Raw genomic sequence first — 27458 nt, 5'->3', positions numbered from 1 at the left:
ACCCCTGTTAGAGGGAGCAGACCTGAATGCAGTTCTTGTGAATTAAGGCAAGGTGACTGATTCAAAGAAGGCACTCAAGAGCCAGTGGGTGGGGAAGCAGAGGGTTTTAATGTATTGATAGGGTAGGTTGGCATGAGTGCTCTGGGAGACTTTGAAAGAGAAACGGCCCAGTCTGTAGGGCACTTCATTAAGCTTAGAGGATGAGAGAAAGAACATCAAGCTGGCAGAGATCTAAAGCCAGAACAGCCCCAGGGAACAGCTGAGGGAAAACAGAATGAAGGGCTGAGAGTTGATGTTAGAGCTGATGGCCGCCAGATGGTGCCAGAGCAGCAGAAACGTATACCTGCAGCTTCCTGGACACACCTCCAGCTTAGAGATGTGGTTGAAGATGAGTTGGTGGAACACTCAGGATGTGCCCAGAGTTGTAGGGTTTGGTTACAGGGTGCCTCTGACTCTCTGGCCCAGAATTTTCTCACCTCAGTGTGGGGACATGCCTGTGGCTTCAAAATCTGATGGGTATTTCCAGCCTGGTCATGTGGCCCAAGGGCCAGAGAGTTTGATAGGTTCTCTGGGGCCAGACTTCCCTTGTTTCAGGAGAGGCACAACTCAGGACCCAGAAACATCTGTCTTGAATCTTGGGCTTGTAGTTTCAAGCCTAAGGCCTCTGTGAGTGTATCATGTACAAATAAGGGATGTTATTCATAAATGTAGCATGTAAAAGTTGTAATATTTTGGTTGGCAGCTATGCAAATCACTGTGAATTTTCTCTCAAGACATCTCCATAAACTTCCTTCTTTTCTGTCCATTGAGCCTTTTTTTCCCATGTATCTTACCTCTATTGCAGGAAGCAGACCTAAAGGCAGTATCATGAACTGAGGCAGGGGGATTGATATAAGAGGGCTCTCAGGACCCAACGGTGGGGACCCAACAAGTTTTACTGTATTGGGTTGTGGTGAGCGCTCTAGGAGACTTTGAGAAATACCCTGGTCTATAGGGCACTTCAGTGCACTGAGAGGGAGAGGAGGAAGAAAATCAAGCTGGCAGGTGTCCAAGGCCAGTGCAGCCCAGAGGGCTACTGAGGGAACTGGCGGAAGAGCTGAGAGTTAATGTTAGAGCGCATGGACACCAGACGGTGCCAGAGCACAGGCAGAGCCCATCTGCAGCTCCCTGAACCTTCAGTCTGAGATGCAGTGGAGGTAAGTTTGGCAGAACCCCATAGACACGCCCAGAGATGAAGGGTTGCTGACACTGGGTCGTTGTCACTCCATCCAAAATCACCTCACCTCACACAGGGGACATAGGTGATAGGTGTCCCTTCAGAATGTACTGGGGCACTTCTAGTCTGGTTAGGGGGCCCAGTGGATATAGTGCTTGACGGATTCTCTGAGGTCTGATTTATCTTTGTTTCTAGACAGGCAGGACTCTGGACAAGAAACATGTGTCTTGAATCTTGGGCTTGTAATTTTCAAGCTTCTGGACTGCAGAGGATTGTCATGTGGAAAAATGGGCTGGTGGTTGTGAATGGAGCATGGAAAAGGGGTGATATTTTGGCGGGCAGATTTGCTCAGCTCTGTCCTTTTTCTCTCCAAAGATCTTGCCAAACTTCTTCCCTCTCCATATTAGCCTCTTTTTCCAGTTTCTTGCCAATGTTTCAGGGAGCAGGCCTAAAGGCAATTAAGGCAGGGTTACTGGTGTAAAGACTCAAGACCCAATGGCTGGGGAGGCAGAGGGTTTTAATATATGGGGTCGATAGGATTGGGTGAGTGTTCTGAGACATTTGACTGACAAATACCACCAGTCTGTAGGGCACGTCATTGGACTCAAGAGGGGAAGAAGGAACAACATCAAGCTCCAGGTGCCCAAGGCCAGTGCAGCCCCAGGGGCTGATGGAAACAGCAGGAAGGGCTGAGAGCTGCTGTTAGAGCACAAGGCCGCCAGATGACGCCAGAGCATTGGCAGAGCCCACCTGCAGCTCCCTGGCTGCACCTCCAAGCTCAGAACTGAGGTTGAAGGTGGGTTTTACTCAACACCCAGAATGTGCCCAGAGTGCTGGAGATGGTTACTGGATGGCCCTGACTCTCTGGCCCAAATAGCCCCACCACTGGAAGGGGAAATATTTGTGCCTTCAGCATCAGATGAATATTGCCAGCCTGCCTGGGCAGCCCAGGAGCAGAGATTTTGAAAGGTTCTCTGTGGTTGGAATGGTTTTTGTTTCTCTAGAGGCACAACTCTGGAACCAAAATATCTCTCTTGAATTTTGAGCTGGCAATTTTCAAGCCTCCAGACTCTAAGAAGTTGTCATGTTGAAAATGGGGCTTGTGATCAGGAAAGGAGAATGTAAAAATTGTGGAAATCCCTGTGCCTTTTCTCCCCAGAGTTCTCTCCAAACTTCATTCTTCCCTTCCATCTTGAGCCTTTTTTTTTCTTTTCTTTTTTTTTTCTTTTTTTGCTTTTTAGGGCTACAGCTGCTGGCCTACACCAGTCACTGCAATGCCGGATCCGAGCTGCAGCTGCAACCTACACCACAGCTCACGGCAACGCCAGATCCTTAACCCACTGAGGCCAGGGATCGAACCTGCAACCTCATGATTCCTAGTTGGATTCGTTTCTGCTGTGCCACAACAGGAACTCCTTGAGCCTTTTTTGTGTCTCTGGCCCCTGTTTCAGGGAGCAGACCAAAAGGAAGGTCACGTGAGTGAGGGCACTCAGGACACACTGGGTGGGGAGGCAGAGGGTTTTAAAGTACTGGGGTGGGGTAGGTTGAGGTGAGTGCTTTGGGAGACTGTGAGAGAATCACCCCAGTGTCTAGGCCTCTTCATTGGGCTTGGTGGCTAGGGAGAAATGAAATCAAGCTGCCAGGGCCCAAGTTTAGCTTCAGGGGATGCTCGGGAAACAGGAGGAAATGCTGAGAGTTGGTGTTAAGAGGGGACAGCCTCTAGAAGGTTGGAAATCCTTCTAGAGTACAGAGAGAGCCCATCTGCAGCTCCCTGGCTGCACCTCCAGGCCAAGAGATGGTGCAAAGGTGGGTTAGTAGGACCCATGGGACTTGTCCAGTGTGTTGAGATGGGTTACAGGGTGCCACTGACTGGCACAAATTGACTCACCTCAGGGAGTGGAAAGGTGTGCTTTCTGCATCTGATGGGTATTTCCATCCTTCTCTGGTTACCCAGGGGCCAGAGAGGTGGACATGGTCTCTGGGGTTGGTTTGCTTTTTGCTTTACCAGAACCCAATACACTGGTCCTGCCATACGTGTCTTGAATCTTTGCCTTTTGATTACCGAGCCTGCAGCCTCCATAAAGTTGTCATGTGGCAAAAGGGGCTGGTGGTCATGAGTGGAGCTCTCAAAGTTATGCTATTTTGTTTTTTGTTTATTTTATTTTATTTATTTTTGTCTTTTTGCCATTTCTTGGGCTGCTCCCGCAGCATATGGAGGTTCCCAGACCAGGGGTCTAATCAGAGCTGCAGCCACCAGCCTACACCAGAGCCATGGCAACACGGGATCCAAGCCGCATTTGCAACCCACACCACAGCTCACGGCAACACCGGATCCTTAACCCACTGAGCAAGGGCAGGGATCGAACTCGCAACCTCATGGTTCCTAGTCGGATTTGTTAACCACTGAGCCACGACGGGAATTCCTGTTTGTTCTTTTAGGGCTGCACCCTCGGCATATGGAGGTTCCCAGGCTGGGGGTCAAATTGGAGCTGCAGTCGCCAGCCTACACCACAGCTCATGGCAACGCTGGATCCTTAACCCACTGAGTGAGGCCAGGGATCAAACCTGCGTCCTCATGGATGGTAGATTCATTTCCACTGAGCCATGATGGGAACTCCACATTGCGCTGTTTTGAAGGGCAGACAGGAATCCCTGTACTTTACCTTTCAAGAGTTCTCCCCAAAGTTAATTCTTCCCCTTCCATCTGAACCTCTAGTTGCTGTGACTGCTGTTTCAGGGAGCAGACCCAAAGGAAGGTCATATGAGTGAGGACAGTGTGACTGATTTCAAGAAGGAGCTCAGGACACAGTGGGTGGGGAGGGTTTTGATGTACTGTGGGGGGGGTAGGTTGGGGTGAGTGCTCTGGGAGACTGAGAGAGAGATATACCCCAGTGTTGAGGGCATTCATTCCGCTTAGTGGCTGAGAGAAATGAAATCAAGCTGCCAGCGCCCAAGCCAGGGTGGGTTCAGAGGCAGATGATGGAAACAGCAGGAAGGGCTGAGAGTTCATGATCAGAGAGCGGGGTCGCCGGGTAGCACAAGAGCACAGGCGGAGCCCACCTGCAGCTGCCTGGTTGCAAGAACAGTCTCAGCGATGGAGTTAAAGTAGGACTGTTGGAACACTCGGTGCATGCTCATAGGTCTGGGGTTGGTTACAGGGTACCTCTCATACTCTCACCAAAGTGCCTCACCTCAGGGAGGGGACACAGCTGTGCCTTCAGCATCTGATGGGCATGTCCAGCCTGATTGGGTGTGCCAGGTGCCAGAGTGTGGAAAGTTCCTTGGGTCAGTGTGCCCTTTGTTTCAACAGAGGCAGATCTTTGGACCCAGAAACAAATGCATTGACAACTAGACTTGTAAGTTTTTGGTCTTCTTAGGGCTGCATTCACAGCATATGGAGGATCCCAGGCCAGGAGTCAAATCAGAGCTGCAGCTGCCAGCCTACACCACAGCCACAGCAACGCCAGATCTGAGCCACATCTGCAACCTACACCACAGCTCATGGCAATGCTGGATCCTTAACCCACTAAGCGGTCAGGAATTGAACCTGCATCCTCATGGATACAAGTAAGGTTCTTAACCCACTGAGCCACAAGAGGAACTCCAGAACTTATAAATCCAGGACTGATCTTGGGCACAAACCAGCATGATTTTCCTCCTCCTTGGCCTCTCAGAGCACTGAATACACTAAAAGACAGGAGGTGAGGTCAGCCTCATTTCAGAAAAATGGACGTCCAAGATTCAAGCTAAGTGTTTCTGGGTACAGAAATCTGCCTCCAAACAATCAAAGGAGACTCAGAGCCAAGGCAGCCTGTCAAACTCTCTAGCCCCTGGGCCACCAGACCATGCAGGAAGTGAGCCTTAGATGTGATGGCAGAACCATGTCCCCTCCCCCAAGATGAGGCAACTTGTCCAGAGTTAGAGGTGCCCTGCAGCCAAGCCCCAGCTCTGGGCACCTCTTCTGGCTTCCACCAACCCATCTCCAACCTCATATTTGTGGCTGAAGGTGCAGCCAGGGAGCTGTGGGGTGGGGGCTCTGCTGCTGCTCTGGCGCCGTCTGGTGGACATGTGCTCTAACAGCAACTCCAAGCCCTTCATCTGCTTCCCAGAGCAGAAGCCTGCTCTGCACTGGCCCAGGGTACTTACCAGTATGATTTCCTAACTCCTTTACCTTGCAGGTAGGACTGTCTCAAAGTCGCCAGGACATTCACCCCATCCGACACCAACCCAATCCCTGAAATCAGAGACCCTGCTTGTTAAGTCAAGATAGCTGGCAGTCAACCCATCAGCCCCCTTCAGCCCTGGCAATCAGCTTGAGATCCAGGACCTCCCGGGCATTATTCACTTTACCTGGATTTGGGTAGGTTCCTTGGCACAGGGTCCCGCAGATGAGGAAGAAGCTCAGGTAGAGTAGGGAGGAGGAGGATGTGGAGACCTCTGGACAGAAAGAGCACAGGGATGATGAGAAACTCCACCCCCCCCAAAATACTACTGCATTGATGGGCTGAATTCATGACCCAAAGCCCAGCTTTCCAGAAGCCAAATATCATACCAGCCTGAACTAAAAAACTGCACCCCAAGATTTAAGCCAGGTATTTCTGGGTCCAGTGTGCTACTTCAAATCAGCTAAAGGCACTCAGGCCATTGGGGCACCTGATCATGTAGAGACTGAAGCAGAGATGTGATGTCAGAGCCTAAATCCTCTGAGTTGAGGCACACTGAACCATAGGGTTTGAGGCAACATGTATCTAAATGGAAATATCTGGTCTCCACCAATCATTTTCCACCCTGTATCTGAGCCTGGAGATGCAGCCTTGGAGCTGCAGCAGGGCTCTGCTGGCGCTCTGGTGCCATCTTGTGGACATGTGCTCTAATTGCAACTCCCAGTCATTTGGGGCCTCCCACAGCGGAACCTTAATCTGCACTGGCCTGGGACACTTGCCAGCGTGATTTTCTTACCCCTCTCCCTCTCAGCGCGCTGCAATGCACGATGGGTGGGGGTGTGAATATCTCAAAGCCAGCCAGGGCAGTCACCCCACCCGACTTCATCCCACTCTCTGAAATCAGCAACCTGCAATTTAAGTCAGGAGAGCAGGCTTTGAATCAGCAGCTTTCCTCCCCAGGACTCAGCTTGGAATTAGAAGCAATCCCTACATGGATTTAGACAGGTTCTTTTTTTTTTTTTTTTTCCTTTTCAGGGCCGCACCCAGGGCATATGGAGGTTCCCAGGCTAGGGGTCGAATTGGAACTGCAACTGTCAGCCTACACCACAGCCACACCAATGCCAGATCTGAGCCACATCTTCAAACTACACCACAGCTCACAGCAACACACAATCCCTGACCCACTGAGGGAGGCCATGGATTGAACCCAAGTCCTCATGGATACTAGCTGGATTCATTTCCACTGCACCACAGCAGGAACTCCCTAGACAGGCTCCTTCTAATAGGTGTCCCACAGAAGGTGAAGAGGCTCAGGTGGAGAGGACAGAGGTTGTGGAGATCCAGTGATGAGCACAGCCTGCCCCACAAGATACCACCTCACTGACACACTGCTTTCTAAACCTGAAGTCCAGCTTTCCAGAAGCCAAACTCCCCAGCAGGCTGATTCCAGAAACCTCCACTCCAACATTCATGCCAGGTGTTTCTAGGCCCAGAGTTCTGCCTCCAAACAAGCACAGGACATTCAGACCACAGACATCCTGTCAAACTCTCTAATCTTTGGGCCACATGACCAGACAGGAATTGAATTAGACCATGTGATGGCAGAACTCTGACCCCTCACTGACTTGAGGCAAATTGGGCTGCAGGGTCAGAGGCACCAGGGAGCTTGGTTTCCTGCTTCCTCTCCCTTTGAGCACAACAACCGAAGGGTGTGTTTCTCTCTCACTGTCTCCCAGGGCACTCAGTCCTCCTGATCCAACAGCACAACCTAAATAAATCAGCCTGCTGCGCCTCATGTCTGTTAACCGGCTTAAAAATGGGTCAACTCCTTTTCAGCTTCAGGAACTGACTTTGGCAAGGGAACTTTCCGCAGAGGGGAACAGGATGGAGAGGCTCAGATGGAACAAAATAAGGGACTTTGCTGACAACACTCCATAGTAATTCACAGGGATGGGCACTGCCTGACCACCACAGAACCACTGCATTTCCACAACCCATTCACAGCCACCAGCCCAGATTGCCAGATGCCAAACCCCACGCAAGCCTGTTACTGGGAAATTGCATGCACGACGTTCAAACCAGGGGTTTCTGCGTCCAGAGTTCAGTGTCTGGAGAACCCAAAGGCTGTTCAGGCTCCAGATGGTCTGTCAGAGTGTTTAGACATTGAGCAGCCCAATGAGTCAGAAAGGGATCCATAGAGGTGATAGCAGAACTGTGTCCCCTCTTATCAGGTGACCTGCAGTAGATTGGAGCTATAAAATGAACAACTGCATTATAAATAGGTAAAGAGGGAGTTTCCTTGCGGCTCAGCAGTTTAAGGATTGTGTGATGTCATTGTTGTGGCTCTAGTTGCCTGGGTGGCCTGGGTTCCAGCCTGGGCTTGGGAACTTCTGCTTGTTCTGAGCCTGGAGATGAGGTCAGGGAGCTGCACGGGGGCGCTGCTGCTGCTCTGGCGCCATCTGGTGGCCATGTGCCCTAACAGCAACTCTCAGCCCTTCCTCCTGTCTCAGCGGAACCCAGGCTGCAATGGCCTTGGGCACCTGCCAGCGTGATTTCCTCCTCTCCCTCTGAGCACCATGAACTACCTTTCAAAGAGGGGTAGGACTCAAACGTCCCCAGGGCACTCACCCCAGGCTACCCCATTCCACTACGTTTAATCATTTAGTCACCCCATTTTTGAAGTCTCCTGATCTGGCTTTAAATCCATCAGCATCCTTGAATCCTGTGACCCACCTTTCAATCAATAACCCCCAACACTCGATACACTTTACCTGGTTTTAGGTAGGTGCCCCTAAAAGGGGTAAGGTAGAGGAGAAAGAGGCTCAGACAGAAAGGGTAGAAGGAAGTTGGAGAGAATTCTCAAGAGAATGGGCACAGGGAAAAGAAACATCTCTCTGTAAAATACTACCACTTTTACACACTGCAGGTTCAGGACAGCAGCCCCTGTGTTCCGCATGTCAACATGCAGAAAAACCTGTACCTGAAAAATTGCAAGCACAAAGTTAAACCAGGTGTTTCAAGGTCAAGAGTCTATTGAGAGTCTCTTGCCTCTGTGGAAAATTAGAGAAGTGAGACACCAGACAACCTGTCAAACTGGCCACTAGGACACCTTACCAGGCTGGAATTGCCCCAGCACATGCTGAGGGGACACCTCTGTCCTCTCTGTGAAGTGAGGCAACTTGGGCTGGAACGACAATCACATGTTATAACCAACTCCCATCTCTGGGCACGGCCTGGGGCTTCTGCCAAACCCACCTCGGACACCATCTCTGAGCCTGGAGGTAGAGACAGGAATCACCAGGCGGGCTCTGTGGGTGCCATGGCGCCCTCTGGTGGCCATCAGCTCTAACAACAACTCTCACCTGTTCTGATTCCCATCCCGCTCAGGGGGCTGCACTGGCCCTGGCACGTGCCAGCTTGATTTTGTTCCTCCTCTCCCTTTCAGCACAGTGAAGTGCATTACAGAACAGGGTATTTCTCTCTCCTAAAGTCTCCCACAGCACTCACCCCAACCTACACCAAACCAGTACATGAAAACTGTCTGCTGCCCCACCCATTATGTCATGAAGACTTCTTTAAATCAATCATCCTTTCTTAATTCACAAGACCTAGGTTGAGGTCATGTCCCCAGAACAGAGCTTGGGATCAGGATAAAAAGGCTCAGGTAGAAAGGGAAGAAGGAAGCTTTGGAGGATCCTGAGAGAAAAAGCACAAGGATGGGCACAGCCACCCACTGACATATCACCATTTTTGCATACTCTGTTCATCAGCACCAGCCCCTTTTTCCAGATGCCAAACCCCACACAAGCCAGAGGCTTGAAGACTGCAAGCCCAAGATTCAAACAGATGATTCTGGTCCAGAGTTCTGCCTCTGGAAAACAAAGGGCAATCAGCCCCTGGAGGACATGTCAATATCTCTGATCTGTGCATCACCGGTCAGGCCGGAAATGCCCTGTGTCCCCTCCCTGAGCAGAGGCAATTGGACCTGAGAGTCAGGGGCGCCCTTTAACCAGCCTAAACTCTGGGCACGTCCCTGGGCGGTCACCAGCCCACCTTCAACACCATCTCTGAATCTGAAGGTGCAGCCAGGGAGCAGCAGATGGGCTCTGCTGGTGCTCTGGCGCCATCTTGTGGCCAGCTGCTGTAACACAAACCCTCAGCCTTTCCTCTGTCTCCCACAGCAGAACTTTGGGGCTGAACTGGCCTTGGGCACGTGCCAGCATGATTTTCTTACTCCTCTTCCTCTCAGTGCACTAATATGCACTACAGGCGGGGTAGAACTATCTCAAAGTTGGCCAGGGCAGTCACCCCACCTGACACTGCCCCAGTCCCTGAAATCAGAGACCCTGCTTTTTAAGCAAGTGAGCAAGCACTGAATCATCAGCACCCAACAGTCCTGGGACCCAGCTTGAAATCAAAGACCACCCAGCCTTTATTCATGTTAACTGGATCTAGGTAGGTTTCTTGACACAGGGGTCCAGCAGAGGAAGAAGACTCTTAGGTGGAGCGGAAGGAGAGGGAGGAAGGAGGTTATGGAGATCTCTAAAGACAAAGGGAACAGGAATAAGCACAACCCATCCCTCAAAATATCACGGCATTGACACACTGCATTCATGACCTGAAGCCCAGCTTTCCAGAAGCCAAACTCCACACCAGCCCGATTCTAGCAAAGTACATGGCCAGGATTCAAGCCAAGTATTTCTGGGCCCAGAGTTGTGCCTCCAAACAATCAAATGGCACTCAGACCACAGACACCCCATCAAATTCTCTGCCACTGGGCCACTGCTCCCAGATCATGCAGGAACTGAACCATAGGTGTAATGGCAGAACTATGTCCCCTCTCTGAAAGTGAGGCACATTGGGCCATGGGGTCAGGGGTACCATGTACCCAAACACAGATCATGGGGCAACTCCTTGGGCTTCCCCAAATCCATCTCCAACTGTGTATATGAACCTGGAGATGCAGCCATGGAGCTGCAGGGGGGGCTCTGCTGGCGCTCTGGCGCCATCTGGCAGACATGTGCTTCAACAGCAACTCCCAACCCTTCCCCGGCTTCCCACTGCAGAACCCTGGTCTGCACTGGCCTTGGGCATGAGCCAGCATGATTTCCTTAGTCCTCTCCCTCTCAGTGCACTGAAATGCACCATAGGGGGTGGGGTGGGGTTAATGTTCTTAAAGTCAGCCAGGGCCCTGACACCACCCCACTCCCTAATATCAGCAACCCCGCTTGTTAAGTCATGTGAGCAGGCTTTGAATCATCAGCACCCTTCAGCTCTGGGACTCAGTGTGAAATCATGGAGAACCCAGTTGTTACTCACCTCACCTGTTTTAGGTAGGTTCCCTCTAACAACTGACCCCACAGAGGAGGAAGAGACTCAGGTGGAGAGGGAGGAAGGAAGTTGTGGAGATCTCTGGATAGAAAGGGCACAGGAATGAGCAAAGCCCACCCCCCAAAATACCACCATTGACACACTGCATTCCAGAAGCCAAACTCACAATCAGCTGCCTTACAAAGGGGGCTGTGTCCCTCTCAGAGGCTTCCAAAAAATTCAATCCTCCATATGGAAAATACTACCTTAAGTCAATCAGCAGAAACCCACTCTAAGTCAAGAAATTGTCTTTAAATCAAAAGATACTTTGATGCGATGTCTACCTTTTGAATACATCCAGAATTGGGTCATTTCTCCCTACCTCTCCTACTACCTCTCTAGTCTAAGCCATCACTATCTGTTGCATAGATAAATGAGATTAAGGCAAAATAAATGAAATGGTGAAATAATAGCATCTCAGATTTCATTCTCACATGTAACAGAAACAGACTCAAAGATTTTGAAAAAAAGTATGGTTACCAAAGGGAAAAGAGGGGGGAGGGATGGATTGGAAGGTTGGGATTGGCATGTACACACTACTATATACAAAATCGATGGGTAACAAGGAAACAATAGTAGCTATATATAGCTTGGGGAAATCTATTCAATACTCTGTAATAGCCTATTTGGGGAAAGAATCTGAAAAAGAATGGAGGAGTTCCCATCGTGACTCAGTGGTTAACAAATCCGACTCGGAACCATGAAGTTGCGGGTTCGATCCCTGGCCTTGCTCAGTAGCATTGCTGTGAGCTGTGGTGTGTGTCACAGACTCGGCTTGGATCTGGCGTTGCTATGGCTCTGGCATAGGCCGGTGGCTAGAGCTCTGATTAGACCCCTAGCCTGGAAACCTCCATATTCCATGGGCGTGGCTCAAGAAAAGGCAAAAAGACAAAAAAAAGAAAAAAAGAATGGATACATATGTATATGTATGGCTGATTAACTTTGCAGTACACTGTAAGTCACCTATATTCCAATAAAATTCATATTAAAAAACAAATCATCTTTAAATTCGTCAGCACTGTCTTACTTTCTGTGAGCTGGGTTCAGGTAACGTTCTTCCCTTTGGGGCAAATGACGGGAGATGCTCAGATGGAAAAAAAATCAGGATTTGGATTTGGGGAAAGAACTCTTCAGAGACAGTTCTGAGCCACGGGAACTGCATGCATGCTAAAGGACCTCGACTTGTACACACTCCATGAGCTACCACCAGCCCAGCTCTCCAGATGAGGAAACCCATGCCAGCCTGATTCTGGAAAAGTGCCTGTCCCAGAGTCAAGCCGGATACAGCTGGGTCCAGAGTTCTGCCTCTGGAGCATCAAGTGGCAGTCAGACCTCAGACAGCCTGTCAAACTGGCCAGCAGTCAACCCAACCAGTCTGGAAGTGACCCCCCCAGGTATGAAGGCAGAACTATGTCTCCCCCACCAGGCAAGGCCACCTGAACCTAGAGTCGGAGTCGGGCTGTAACCCTGACCTTCTTGCTGGGCATCCTTGGGTCCACCTTTCCCCTCCCCAACCCATCTCTGAGCTTGCACTTGCCAGCACACAGCAGTCAGCCCTTGGGCTCAACCTGCGCTCTGGCGCCCTCTAGCGGCCGTTCTCTCTAACTGCGACTCAGAGCCCCGCCTCCCTGCTCCCTGAGGAAACACTGGAGCTGAATTTGACTTGAGCATATGGCAGTCTGATTTCCTTTTTCCTCTCCCTCTGAGAGGAAGCAACTGTCTGACTGAAGGGGGTATTTCTCTCTCACAGTCTCCCAGGGCACTCAATCTTCCTGAACCAACACCACTACTTTAAGTCAATCAGCCGAACTCACTTGAAGTCAGCTCACCAGATTTAAGTTAATCAGCCTCCTCTCAGTTTTCTTGAGGCTCTTTTATTGAAGTTACTTCCCTCGGGCTTGAAGAACAGAAAAGGGAGGCTCAGATGACAACAAACAAGGAAGGTTAGGGAGAACACTCCCGGGAAAGTTCACAGGGAAGGGACCAGTGTACCCGCCAAAGGCCTTCCACTGTCACATGTGCTATTCACGACCACCCGTCCAGATGCTCAGATGCCAAACCACATGCAAGCATGATTTAGTAAAACTGAATACCCAAGATGCAAGCCAGGCATTGTGGGATCCAGAGTTCTGCCTCTGGAGAATCAAAAGGCTCTCAGGCCCCTGACAGCCTATCAAGGTGTCTGACCATGGGGATAGTCTACCAGTCAGGAAGTGACCCACAAGTGTGAATGCAGAACCATGTTCCCTCCATCAGCTGAGAGGCAGAGGCGGCCAGTAACCACCAGCCCTTACTGAGCCTGTACTAGGGGTTCCCCTATTCCCATCTCGAACTTCGTCTCTGAACTTGGACATGCCAACACAGAGCGACAATGGGGGTCAATTGTGCTGTGGCGTCCTCACGGGCTTTCCCCTAACAACCACTCAGGAACTTTCCTCCTTCCTGATCAAACCCTGGGCTTGAATGTGACTTGAGCACATGGGAGCCTGGTTTCCTTTTTCCTCTCCCTCTGAGCACAAGCAACTGCCTTATTGAGAGGCGAATCTCTCTCTCAAAGTCTCCCAGGGCTCTCAGTCCTTTCCAACACCACTTCTATAAGTCCATCAGCCAAACTCACTACCCTCAAAGTCTCCCTGGAAACTCAACTCTCCATATGCAACCCCACTCCTTTTTTTTAAGGGCCGCACCTGTGGCATATGGAGGTTCCCAGGCTAGGGGTCGAGTTGGAGCTGCAGCTGCCTGCCTACACCACAGCTACAGCAACACAGGATCTGAGCCACGTCTGCAAGCTACACCACAGTGCACAGCAACACCGGATCCTTAACCTACTGAGTGAGGCCAGGGATCAAACCCGAGCCCTCATGGATATCAGTCAGGTACTTAACCCACTGAGCCACAATGGGAACTCCAAACCCATGACTGTGAATCAATCAACCAGACCCACTACTAGTCAGGTAATCATCTTTCAATTAATCAGCCCTCCCCACCTTCTTCCACATCAACAGGATTTAGCTAAGGCTCTTCTCTCAGTGGTGATGGATGGTGGGGCAAGGCTCAGACGAAAAACTAAGGATGTGAGGAAAGAACTCTCCCGAGATACTGCACGGGGAGGGGAGCAGTGCGACCACCAAAGTAACACAGCTTTTACGCACCCTATTCATGACCACCTGCCCAGCTTCCTAGGTGTCAAAACCAAGCAGAAAACTATTTTAAAAATTACAGAGGAGGAGTTTTCATTGTGGCTCAGTGGAAACGAATCTGACTAGCATCCATGAGGACTCGGGTTCAATCCCTGGCCTCGTTCAGTGGGTTAAGCATCCAGCATCGTGCAAGCTGTGGTGTAGATCACAGACATGGCTCAGATCTGGTGTTGCTGTGTCCATAGCATAGGCCAGTGGCTGCAGCTCCAATTCAACCCCAGACTGAGAACCTCTATATGCCGCAGGTGTGGCCCTAAAACAAACAAAAATTGCACAGGAAAACATAGAAGAAAATCTACATGATCTAGGGATTGGTCACATAGATCATGGGCTTTCAGTTTTTTTTTTTTTTTTTTTTTTTTTTTGTCTTTTGTCTTTTTAGGGCCGCACCCACGGCATATGGAAGTTCCCAGGCAAGGGGTCCAATCGGAGCTACAGCTGTCAGCCTACACCAGCGCCACAGCAATACCAGATCTGAGCCGTGTCTGCAACCTACACCACAGCTCATGGCAACACCAGATCCTTAACCCACTGAGAGAGGCCAGGGATCAAACCCGCAACCTCATGGTTCCTAGTCAGATTTGTTTTCGCTGCAAGATGATGGGAACTCCGGGCTTTGACTTTTTAACACACAACACAAAAAGCCAACACACAAAAGGAAAAAAGTTAATAAAATGTACTTTATAAAATTAAAAACTTCTCAGTGAGATGTCTTCTTCAGAAAACCAAAGACAAGCGGAAAAAGAAGGGGGGGGGATATGTGCAAAACATACAGCTGATAAAGAATATGTACTCAAGGAGCTCCCATTGTGGCTCAGTGGTTAACGAATCCAACTAGGAACTATAAGGTTTGATCCCTGGCCTTGCTCAGTGGGTTAACGATCCGGCGTTGCCGTGAGCTGTGGTGTAGGTTGCAGGCGTGGCTTGGATCCCGCTGGCATAGGCCGGTGGCTACAGCTCCGGTTAGACCCCTAGCCTGGGAACCTCCATAAGCCGCGGGAGCGACCCAAGAAAACGGCAAAAAGACAGAAAAAAAAAAGAATTTGTACTCAAATCATACAAAGAACTATAAACAAACAACTGCATTAAAATAAAGGGAGTTTCCTCGTGGCTCAGCATGTTAAGGATCCAGTGGCTTAACATTGGTGGCTTGCTGTGGCTCTAGTTGCTGCTATGGTGTGAGTTCCATCCCTGGCCCGGGAACTTTCCCCCTTCTGAGCCTGGAGATGCATGCAGCCAAGGGTCTGCAGGTGGGTGCTTCTGGGGCCTGGGCGCCATCTGGTGGCCATTGGCTCTAATACCAACTCAAAGCCCAACCTCCTGCCTTCTTCCTTAATAGCCCCTAGGCTGCGTTGGCCTTGGGTACCTGTCAGCTTGATTTCCTTCCTCTTCTCCTTCTGAGCACTTTCAGAGAGGAGTAGGACGCTCTTAAACTCTCCCAGGGCACTCACTCCAGGCTACTCCATCCCACTACCTTCAATCACTCAGCCACCCCACTTTTTTTTTTTTTTTTTTTTTGTCTTTTTTGCCATTTCTTGGACCACTCCTGCGGCATATGGAGGTTCCCAGGCTAGGGGTCTAATCGGAGCTGTAGCCACCAGCCTACGCCAGAGCCACAGCAACGTGGGATCCGAGCCGCGTCTGCAACCTACACCATAGCTCACGGCAACGCCAGATCCTTTAACCCACTGAGCAAGGCCAGGGACCGAACTCACAACCTTGTGGTTCCTAGCTGGATTCGCTAACCACCGCGCCATGACGGGAACTCCAGCCACCCCACTTCTTAAGCCTCCTGAGCTGCCTTTAAATCAATCTGCACTCTTAACCCTCTGACTCACCTTTTAATCAATAACCCCCAATGCTTTATACACCTGACCTAATTTTAGGGAAGTCCTAAAAGGGGGTCAGTTGAGGAGAAGAGGCTTGGATAGATAGGGAAGAAGGAAGATAGAAGGGATTCTGAAGAGAAAAATGCACAGAAATGAGCAATGCCCGCCTTCCAAAATAGTACTGCTTTGACACCCCTTAACTTTAAGAACACCAGCCCCGTTTTGCAACATGACAACATGGAGAAAAACCTATACACTGAAAACTACAATCCCAAAGTTAAGCCGGGTATTTTAAGGTCCAGAGTCCTGCCTCTGGGAAAAATTAGGGCAGTGAGACAACAGACAGCCTGTCAAACTGGCCACTGGACCACCTGACCAGGCTAGAAGTGCCCCAGCACATGCTGAGGGGACATCTCTGCCCTTCTGTGAGGTGAGGCAATTTGCGCTGGAGCGACAATCACACATTGTAACCAACCCCTCCTCTCTGGGCACATCCTGGGGTTTTTGCCAAATCCACCTCCAACCCCATCTCTGAGCCTGGAAGTAGAGACAGGGTGGGCTCTGCTAGTGCTATGGTGCCCTCTGGCGGCCATCGTCTCTAACAACAACTCTCACCTGTTCTGACTCCCACCCCAGGCCAGGGGGTTGAACTGGCCTTAGGCACCTGCCAGCTTGATTTCCTTCCTCCACTCCCTCTGAGCATTTTCAGAGAAGGCTAGGGCTCTTTTAAGCTCCCCGAGGGCAATCACCGCAGCCAACCCCATCTGATTACCTTAGATCACTCAGTCATTCTGCTTCTTAGTCTCCTGATCCAGCTTTAAATAAATCAGTATCCTTTAGCCCCATGAACAACGTTTTAAACAATAAGCCCCACTACTTTATAGCTTCACGGGGTTTTAACTGGTAACCCTAACAGAGGCACCATAAAGGAAGAAGATGCTCAGATGGAAAAAGAAGGAAGTTGGAGAAAATTACCAACAGGCCACAGGGATGATCACTGATCACCCTCCAAAACACTACCACGTTTACCCACTCCATTTTCAAGACCTCCAACCCCAATTTTCCACATGCCAACACGGAGACAAACCTGTAGCATGAAAATTGAAGCCTCAAGTTAAGTCAGGTATCTCAAGGTTGGTCCTACATCCCCTCCGTGAGGGCAGGCAATTTGGGCGGGAGCGACAATCACACATTATAACCAGCCCCTCCTCTCTGGGCTCATCCTGAGGGTTCTACCAAACCCATCTCCAACTGCATCTCTGAGTCTGGCCTTAGGAACTGGGAGCTGCAGGTGAGCTCTGTGGGTGCTACAGCGCCCTCTGGCGGCCACCCCTCTAACAACAACTATAATCTGTTCTGAATCCCTACTCCAGCCCAGATGGCTGCATTAGCCTTGGACAGCTGATAGAGGTTTTTGTTTTGTTTGGGGTTGGCTTTTTTTTTTTTTTTTTTTTTTTTTTGTCTTTTTAGGTCCGCACATGTGGCATATGGAAGTTCCGAGGCTAGGGGTCAAATCGGAGCCGTAGCTGCTGGCCTACACCGCAGCCACAGCAATGCCAGACCCAAGCTGCATCTGTGACCTACACCACAGCTCATGGCAACGCCGGATCCTTAACCCACTGAGCAAGGTCAGGGATTGAAACTGCGTCCTCGTGGAGGCTAGTCAGATTCATTAACCAATGAGTCATGACAGGAACTCCCAGAGTTGTTTTTTTTTTGTTTTTTGTTTTTTTCTTTTTTCTTCCTGTCCCTCTAAGGGCAGTGAGGTGCACCACAGAGCACTTGGGCATGTCCTGGGGCTTCTGCCAAGGAACATTGGAAGGTGGGCATTTATCTCTCCCAAGTCTCCCAGGGCACTCACCCCAACCTACACCACCCCAGTACATGAAAACCCACTGCTGCCCCACCCATCATCTGCACACAGGCCAGGCCAGAGGCATGAGGATTACAAGTCCAAGACTCAAAATATATGCTTCTGGGTCCAGAGTCCTGCCTCTGGAAAAAAAAGGGCAAAGAACCCTGAAAAAGGGCAGTATCTCTGAGCACTTCCTCATCAGCCAGTCTGGAAATGCCCATTAGATGTTGAAGGCACTTCCGTGTCCCCTGCCTGAGGTGAGGCAATTGCGACCTGAGAGGCAAAGGCAACCGGGGACCAACCTCAACTTTCTGGGCACGTCCTTGGTCTGTCACCAGCCCTGTTTCAACACAGTCTCTAAGCCTGGAGCTGCAACCAGGGAACAGCAGGTGGGCTCTGCTGGGGCTCTGGCGCCATCTGGTGGCGATTAGCTCTAACAGCAACTCTCAGCCCTTCCTCTTGCCTCCCTCAGCAGAACACTGCGCTGCACTGGCCTTGGGCACCTGCCAGGTTGATTCTTCTTCCACTCCCTCTGAGCACCATGAACTGCCTTACACAGACGGGTGGGCCTCTCTTAAACTCCCCCTGAGCACTCACCCCAGCCTACCCCATCCCACTATCTTTTTTTGTTTTTTGTTTTTTTGCCTTTTTGCCTTTTCTAGGGCTGCTCCTGCAGCATATGGAGATTCCCAGGCCAGGGGTCTAATCAGAGCTGTAGCCACCGGCCTTCGCCAGAGCCACAGCAACGCAGGATCCAAGCAGTGTCTGCAACCTACACCACAGCTCACGGCAACGCCGGATCGTTAACCCACTGAGCAAGGCCAGGGATGGAACCTGCAACCTCATGGTTCCTAGTCGGATTCGTTAACCACTGTGCCACAACAGGAACTCCCCATCCCACTATCTTATGTAACTCAGCCACCCTGCTTCTGAAGTCTCCTGAGCAACCTTTAACTCAGTCGGCACACCTTAGCCCTGTAACTAAACTTTCTTTCAAGAACTTCCACCATTATACATTTTACCTGGCTTTAGGGAAGTCCTCTTAACAGAGGTCCAGCAGTGGAGGAAGAAGTTTAGATGGAAAGGGAAGAAGGAAGTTGGGGAGAACTTCACAGAAATGCACAGAAATGAGCAATGCCCGCCTTCCAAAATACTACCGCTTTGACACACTAACTTCAAAGGACACCGGCCCAGTTTTGCAACATGCCAACATGCGGAAAAACCTATACACTGAAAACTGCAAGCCCAAAGTCAGACGGAGTATTTCAAGGTCCAGACTCCTACTTCTGGAGAAACAAAGGGCAATGAGACATCAGACAGCCTGTCAAATTCTCTGGCAACTGGGCCACCTGACCAGGCTGGAAGTGCCCAGCATGTGCTGAGGGGACACCTCTGTCCCCTCTGTGAGGTGAGGCAATTTGGGCTGGAGCAACAATCACACACTGTAACCAACCCCTCCTCTCCGGCATGCCTGGGGTTTCTGCCCAACCCACATCCAATCCCATCTCTGAACATGGAGGCAGGGACAGGGATCTGCAGGTGGGCTCTGTGGGTGCTATGGCGCCCTCTGGTGGCCATCATCTCTAATAATGACTCCCACCCCAGTCCAGGGGGATGCACTGGCCCTGGCACCTGCCAGCTTGATTTTATTCCTCTTTTCAGTCTGAGCAAGATGAAGTGCATTACAGAGAGGGGCATTTCTCTTTCAAATTCTCCTTGGACACTCACCCCCACTTGCACCACCCCAGTACATGAAAACCCTCTGCTGCCATGCCCATTATGTATGAGAGTCTTCTTGAAATCCATCACTCTGCCTTCATTCACAAGACCTGATCATGTCCCCACCACAGGGGTTGGGGACAGGAAAAAGGGGCTCAGATGGAAAAGGAAGAAGGAAGTTTGGGGAGACCTCTTGAGAGAAAAGCACAAGGATGACCACAACCACCCTGAACATATCACTACTTTTACATGTTTCATTCACAACCACCACCTCTTTTTCCAGAAGTCCAACCCCACACAAGCCAGAAGCTTGAATACAGCAAGCCCAATATTCAAACAGATGATTCTGGTCCAGGGTCCTGCCTCTGGGGAAACAAAGGGCAAAGACCCCAGAAGACATGTCAGCATCCCTGATCCCTGCACTGCTGGTCAGGCTGGAAATGCCCATCACATGCTGAAGGGACATCCGTGTCCCCTCCTTGAGGTGAGGCAATCTGGGCAGGAGAGGCAGTGGCGCCTGTAACCAACCTCAACTTTCTGGGCACGTCTTTGGCCGTAGGTTTGATTCCTGACTGAGAACTTCCAAGTGCTGTGGGTGTGGCCAAAAAAAAACAAATTTTTTTGAAACGGGTATAAGATATGAAAGGACACCTGGCTAAAGAAGATAAACAGATAATAAGTGGACAAAAATACGGTCAACATCATCTACCACTAGGGAATCATGAAGCAAAACAACAAGACAGCACTGCACACCAATCAGAACTGATTAACTTCCTCCCAAATGACAACACTGGTGACTGGAGGATGGGGACACAGGATGCAGCAGGAGCGTTCTTTCACTGCTGAAAGAAAAATATCGGCCTGTTGAGAGATAGTCTGGCAGTATTTTCTGAAGCTCAACAAGTCTCACATCTTGAGATCCATCCATCATGCCTCCAGTATTCACACAAATGCTTTGAAGCACTGGAGCCAAACAAAAGAAGAAAATGCTATTCTGCACAATGTCTAAGCCTTAAAGGGATCAGGATGTCTTCAGGAGATGAATGCATAAGCAAACTGGGGTGTGCCCATATGAAGGGGAGCAGAATAGGACTCTCCAAATTGTGCAGTTTTAAGAGAACTCTCAGAGAAAAACAATTTTTAAAAAGAAAATCACGGAGGAAGTTCCCATTGTGGCTCAGGGGAAACGAATCTGACTAGTATCCATGAGGACACAGGTTTGCTTCCTGGCCTCACTCAGTGCGTTAAGGATTTGACATTGCCGTGCGCTGTGGTATAGGTTGCAGATGTGGCTCAGATCCAGCATTGCTTTGGGTGTGGTGCAGGCTGGGGGCTACAGGTCCTATTCGACCCCTAGCCTGGGAACCTCCATATGCAGCGGGTGTGGCCCTAAAAAGACTAAAAGAAAAAAAAGAAAATCACGGCATTCCCACTCTAACACAGTGGGTTAAAAATGTGACTGCAGGAGTTCCCGTCGTGGCGCAGTGGTTAACGAATCCGACTAGGAACCATGAGGTTGCGGGTTCGGTCCCTGCCCTTGCTCAGTGGGTTAAGGATCCGGCATTGCCGTGAGCTGTGGTGTAGGTTGCAGACGTGGCTCGGATCCCGCGTTGCTGTGGCTGAAGTGTAGGCCAGAAGCTACAGCTCTGATTCGACCCCTAGCCTGGGAACCTCCATATGCCGCAGGAGCAGCCCAAAGAAACAGCAAAAAGACAAAAAAAAAAAAAAAAAAAAATGTGACTGCAGTGGCTCAGATTTGGGAGGAGGTGAAGGTTCAGTCCCCAGCCTGGAGCAGTGGGTTAAGCAATCCAGCATTCTGGTGCAAGTCGCAGCTGTGGCGTGGGTTTGATCTCTGGCTTGGGAACTTCCACATGCTACAGACGCAGCCAAAAAAAGAAAAAAGAAAGAAAATCAAAGTTGGAGGCTCACCCTTCCCAATTTCAAACATGAGTACAAAGTACCAGTAAATAAAACACCATGATACCAGCATAAAGATACACATGGTGATGAATGGAAGTGAATGGCAGTCCTACAAATAAACCCATCCATCTATGAAGAACTGGTTTTAGATGACACTCAACAGCATCCAACTGTGGGGAAATGGTGTCTTCAACAAATGGTGCCAGGCAATTAGCTATCCACAAGCAGAGGAATTAAATTGGACCCTAACCCTCTACATATAAAAAAGTACCTCACTACATATAAAAAAGTACCTCAAAATACATAAAAGGCTAAAATGTAAAAAGTCAAATTGCAGTCAGCCCCTTGTATCCACGGGTGCCACAGCCACGGATTCAACCAAGTGCAGATCAAAAATATCAGACAAAAAAGTTTACAGAAGAGTTAACACCTATCCTTCTGAAACTATTCAAAAAAAAAAAAAAAACTGCAGAGGAAGGAATACTCCCAAATTCATTCTATGAAGCCACCATCACTGATACCAAAACCAGAGTCAGGCAAAAAGACAAAAAAAAAAAAAAAAAAAAGGAGTTCCCGTCATGGTGCAGTGGTTAATGAATCCGACTAGGAACCATGAGGTTGCAGGTTCAATCCCTGGCCTTGCTCAGTGGGTTGGGGATCCGGCGTTGCCGTGAGCTGTGGTGTAGGTCGCAGATGTGGCTCGGATCCCGCGTTGCTGTGACTCTGGTGTAGGCTGGTGGCTACAGCTCTGATCAGACCCCTAGCCTGGGAACCTCCATATGCCACAGGAGCGGCCCTAGCAAAGGCAAAAAGACAAAAAAAAAAAAAAAAAAAAAAAAAACAGAGTCAACACACAAAAAGAAAACTACCAACCAATATCATTGATGAACATAGATGCAAAAATCTTCAAGACAATATTAGCAAACTAAATCCAACTACATATTAACTAACATACACTATGATCAGGTGGGATTTATCCCAGGGATGCAAGGTTCCTTCAATATCCCAAAATCAATCAGTGTGACACACCACATCGACAAAGTGAAAAAAATAAAAACCATATGAGGAGTTCCCATTATGGCTCGGCAGAAATGTATCTGACTAGTATGCATGAGGACACAGGTTCAATCCCTGGCCTCAGTGGGTTAAGAATTCGGCATTGCGATGAGCTGTGGTGTAGGTTGCAGATGTGGCTTGGATCTGGCATTGGTGTGGTTGTGATGTAGGCCAGCAGCTACAGTTCCAATTTGACCCCAGCCTGGGAACCTCCACACACTGTGGGTGTGGCCCTAAAAAAAAAGAAAAAAGAAAAGAAAAAAAAAACCCATATGAGGATTTCCTGGTATGGATCAGCGGATTATGAACACAACTAGTATCACTGAGGGTGTGGGTTCTATCCTTGGCCTCGCTCAGCACTGTAAGGATTCAGCATTGCTGCGAGCTGTGGTGTAGGTAACAGATGCAGCTTGGATCCATCATTGTTTGTGGTTTTAGCATCGTAGAAGCTGCAACTCCAATTTGACCTCTAGCCTGGGAACTTCCATATGTCGCAGGTGAGGCCCTAAAAAGAAAAAAAAAAAGTATGATCATCTCAATAGATGCAGAACAAGCTTTTGACAAAATCCAACACTGAACAATTCTGAGTGACAAAAAAAAAAAAAAAACCTCCAGAAAGTGGGCACAGAGGAAACCTCCCTCAACATCATAAAGGCCATTTATGACAAACCCCAGGTAACATTATTCTCAATGGTGAAAAGCTGAAAGAATTCCCACTAAGACCAGGAACAAGACAAGGATGTCCACTCTTGTCACTTCTATTCAACATGGTTTTGGAAGGCCTAGCCATGGCAATCAGAGAAGAGAAAGAAATAAAAGGAATATAAATTGAAAAGATAAACACATGATTATCACTGTTTGCAGATGACATGATACTATATCTAGAAAATCCTAAGGATGCAACCAGAAAACTGTTGGAGCTCATCCATGAATTTGGTAAAATTTCAGGATACAGAATTAATACAAAGAAAACTAATTGCAATTCAATACACCTAACAATGAAAGATTAGGAAGAGAAACTAGGTAAACAATTCCATTTACCATCACATCAGAAAGAATAAAATACCTAGAAAAAAACCTATCAAAAGAGACAAAACACCTGTATTCTGAAAACTATAAATCACTGATGAAAGAAATCAAAGACCACACAAACAGATGGAAAGATATACCATACTTCTTAGATTGGAAGAATTGATATTGTCAAAATGACTATATTGCCCAAGGCAATTTATATACATTCAGTTCAATCCCTATTAAATTACCAATGGCATTTTTCACAGAAGTAGTACCAAAAAAAATTAAATTTATATGGAAACACAAAAGACCCTGAATAGCCAAAGCAATCCTGAGAAAGAAAAATGGAACTGGAAGGCTCCCTGACTTCATACTATACTACAAATCTACAGTCATCAAAACAGTATGGTCCTGGCACAAATACAGAAATATAGATGAATGGAACAGGACAGAAAGCCCAGAAATAAACCCACACACCTATGGTCAACTAATCTATGACAAAGGAGGCAAAAATATACAATGGAGAAAAGAAAGTCTCTTCAATAAGTGATGCTGGAAAAACTGGACAACATGCAAAAGAATGAAATTAGGATACTCTCTAACACCATACACAAAAATAGGCTCAAAATGGATTAAAGACCTAAATATAAGACTGGATACTATAAAACTCTTAGAGAAAAACATAGACCAAACACTCTCTGACATAAGCCTCAGCAATGGAGTCCTTGTTGCAGCTCAGCAGGTTAAGAACCCAACACTGGCTCTCTGAGGATGCAGGTTTATCCATGTCCTCATTCAGTGGGTTAAGGATCTGGTACTGCCACAAGCTATGGTGCAGGTCACAGATGTGGCTCAGATCCTGTGCTGCTGTGGCTGTGGCATAGGCCTGTAGCTGCAGCTCTGCTTTGACCCCTATCCTAGGAATTTCCATATGCTGCAGGTGCAGCCCTAAAAAGACAAAAAAATAAAATAAACCACAGCAATATCTTCTCAAACCCACATCCTAACATAATGAAAATAAAACCAAAAATAAACAAATGGGACCTAATTAAACTTAAAGTTTCTGCATAGCAAAGGAAACCATAAACAAAACCAAAAGACAACCCATAGGATGGGAGAGAATATTTGCAAATGAAGCGACTGACAAGGACTTAATCTCCAAAATGTACAAACAACTCATATAGCTCGATATAAAAAAAAAAAAAGCAAACAACCCAATCAAAAAATGAGCACACACAAAAAATGGGCAGAAAATCTAAATAGACATTTTTCCAAAGAAGACATACAGATGGCCAAAAAACACACGAAAAGATGCTCAACATCACTAATTAGAGAAATTAAAGTCAAAACTATAATGAGGTATCACCTCATACCAGTCAGAATAGCCATCATCAAACAGACTTCCCACTGTAGCACAATAGGACTGGTGGTGTCTCTGGAGTGCTGGGACACAGGTTCAATTCCCACCTGGCACAGTGGGTTAAGGATCTGGCTTTGCCACAGTTGCAGTGTAGGTTGCAACCTCAGCTCAGATCTGATCCCTGACCCAGAAACTCCATATGCCACAGAGTGGCCAAAAAAGAAAAAAACAAAAACAAAAAAACTACTTACCTTCAAAAGAGATAGTCTAGAATACAAAGTAGGACTTCACTCAAAATAAACATACAAATGGTCAGGGTTTTTGTTTTGTTTTGCTTGTTTTAGTGCCACATCTGTAGCATATGGAAGTTCTCAGGCTACAGGTTGAATCAGAGCTGCAGCTACAAGCCTGCACCACAGCCACAGCAATGCCAGATCTGAGCCATGTCTGTGACCTACACTGCAGCTCATGACAACATTGGATCCTTAACCCACTGAGCAGGGCCAGGGATCTAACCTGAATCCTCATGGATACTAATCAGGTTTGTAACAACAGAAACTCCACAAATGTATTTTTTTTTAAAGTCTACAAACAATAAATGCTGGAGTGGGTTTGGAGAAAAGGGAACCCTCTTACACCGATGGTGGGAATGTAAACTGATACAACAACTATGGAAAATAGTATGGACATTCCTTAAAAAACTAAAACTAGAGTTAACATATAATCCAACAATCCCACTCCCGGAGAAAAACCATTATTCAAAAAGATACATGTGCCTATATATTCACAGCAGCACTATTCACAATAGCCAAGGCATGGAAACAGCCTAAATGTCCATCAACAGAGGAATAAATAAAGAAGACATGGTACATTAATACAATGGAATACTACTCAATTCATAGAGAAGAATGAAATAATGCCATCTGCAGCAACACGGATGGACCTAGAGATTATCATATTAAGTGAAGTTAGACAGTGAAAGACAAACATCATACGGCATGAATTACATGTACAATTTAAAAAGGATACAAATGAGAGTTCCCACTGTGATTCAGTGGGTTATGATGCCGACTACTATCCATGAGGATTCGAGTTCAATCCCTGGCCTTGGTCAGTGGGTTAAAGATCTCTCATTGCTTCAAGCGGTGGTATAGGTCACAGATAAGGCTCCAATCCTGAATTACTGTGGCTGTAGTGTAGGAAGGCAGCTGCAGCTCCAATTCAACCGCTAGCCTGGGAACTTCCATATGCCACAGGTACAGCATCCCCCTCCCAAAAAAGGGCAATAAATGAATGAATTAATTAAGAGGATACAAATGAACTCATTTGCAGAACCAGCACAGCCTCACAGACTTTGACAAGAAACTTATGGTTACCAAAGGGGACAGGTGGAGGAGGGAGGGATGGACTGGAGGTTTGGGATTGGCATATGCACCCTGACATATATGGAATGACTGGCCAGTGGGAACCTACTGTATAGCACAGAGAACTCCATCCAGTATTCTGTGACAACCTATGTGGGAAAAAAATATGATAGAGAATAGATGTGTGTACATGTACAACTGACTCACTTTGTTGTGCAGCAGAAATTATCACAACTTTGCAAATCAACTATACTTCAGTAAAACTTTAAAAGAATGAAGAAAAAGAAGGAAAAGAAAATCAGGGAGTTCCCACTGTGGCGCAGTCAGTTAAAATTCCCATTGCAGCGGCTCTAGTCACTGTGGAGGCGCCGGTTCCACCCCGGAACCAGACCAGTTGGTTAAAGGATCTGGTGTTGATGCAGCTGTGGCACAGGTCGCACTGAGCAGGATCCATCCCTGGCCCAGGGAACTTCCACATGCCTTGTGTGCATCCCACCCCACCCCCCAAAAAAGAGTCCACCATTAACCCATTTTTTTCTCTGAGAAGATTCCTTCTAGTCAGGCTTTCAGTCAGGAAAGTGAACTCAAATCATCTGATGATGGGAGAATCAAAGCCCTCTACTTCCTGGGATACTTCACGAAACCTCTCTGGAAACAGAAAACATCTTTGCTTCCTATGAACTGAAATATGGTATTTTAACATCAGAATTCCAATGCAGATCAAGGAATCCTGCAGTACAAGGCTCTTTGTAATCAAAACCTCCAAAAGCAGGGTCTCTTGAAGACAAACCAAGGATTCAAGCAAAATGCAATGTTGCTACCAGAGACTTGGAGATAAACAGGAAATCTTTTAAGTACAACTGAAAAAACAACTCGTAGGGAGCTTGCTGGGGGTGTATTAGAGTTTCTGGGAAAGTGCTTGTCTCATGCTGGGAAGCTCGCTGGTCCCCAGCTCCTGTTCCCAATAAGTGATGCTGGGAGTGTGATCTGGTTCCAGGATGTGTGTACATGTATAACTGAATCACTTTGTTGTGCAGCAGAAATTATTACAACTTTGCAAATCAACTATACTTCAGTAAAACTTTAAAAGAATGGAGGTTCCTCAGTAAAATAAAAATAGAACTACTGTATGATCCAGCATTCCCACTCATGGGCATATATTCAGACAAAACTACAATTTAAAAAGATACAAGCGGAGTTCCCGTCATGGCGCAGTGGTTAACGAATCCAACTAGGAACCATGAGGTTGCGGGTTCGGTCCCTGCCCTTGCTCAGTGGGTTAACGATCCGGCGATGCCGTGAGCTGTGATGTAGGTCACAGACGCGGCTCGGATCCCGCGTTGCTGTGGCTCTGGCGTAGGCCGGTGGCTACAGCTCTGATTCGACCCCTAG

The 27458-nt window shown here is 48.2% G+C and overlaps 1 protein-coding gene across 1 annotated transcript in view; it reads right to left on the bottom strand.

Annotated features, from left to right (window-relative positions):
• Positions 1–89: 89 nt before the first annotated feature.
• Positions 90–27458, bottom strand: part of LOC100517809 (uncharacterized) — a 30856-nt gene continuing 3487 nt past the window's right edge. The window contains exons 2-5 of the mRNA XM_085011717.1: positions 18656–18786; positions 5567–5653; positions 5388–5450; positions 90–1664 (exon numbers count right to left, since the gene is read on the bottom strand). Of these exons, the coding sequence (XP_084867843.1) occupies positions 1492–1664; positions 5388–5450; positions 5567–5653; positions 18656–18786 (454 nt within the window). The 3' untranslated portion in view covers positions 90–1491. The remainder of the gene's footprint in view (positions 1665–5387; positions 5451–5566; positions 5654–18655; positions 18787–27458) is intronic.

Source organism: Sus scrofa, chromosome 2 (genome assembly GCF_054392235.1).
Source record: "Sus scrofa isolate SSC_HxYL_T2T_F1_AM1 chromosome 2, Sscrofa_HxYL_maternal_Yorkshire_Landrace_v2.0, whole genome shotgun sequence".
Classification (NCBI taxonomy): domain Eukaryota; kingdom Metazoa; phylum Chordata; class Mammalia; order Artiodactyla; family Suidae; genus Sus; species Sus scrofa.
The sequence above is the reverse complement of the archived record's forward strand: the minus strand, read 5'-3'. Positions and strand labels throughout refer to the sequence as shown.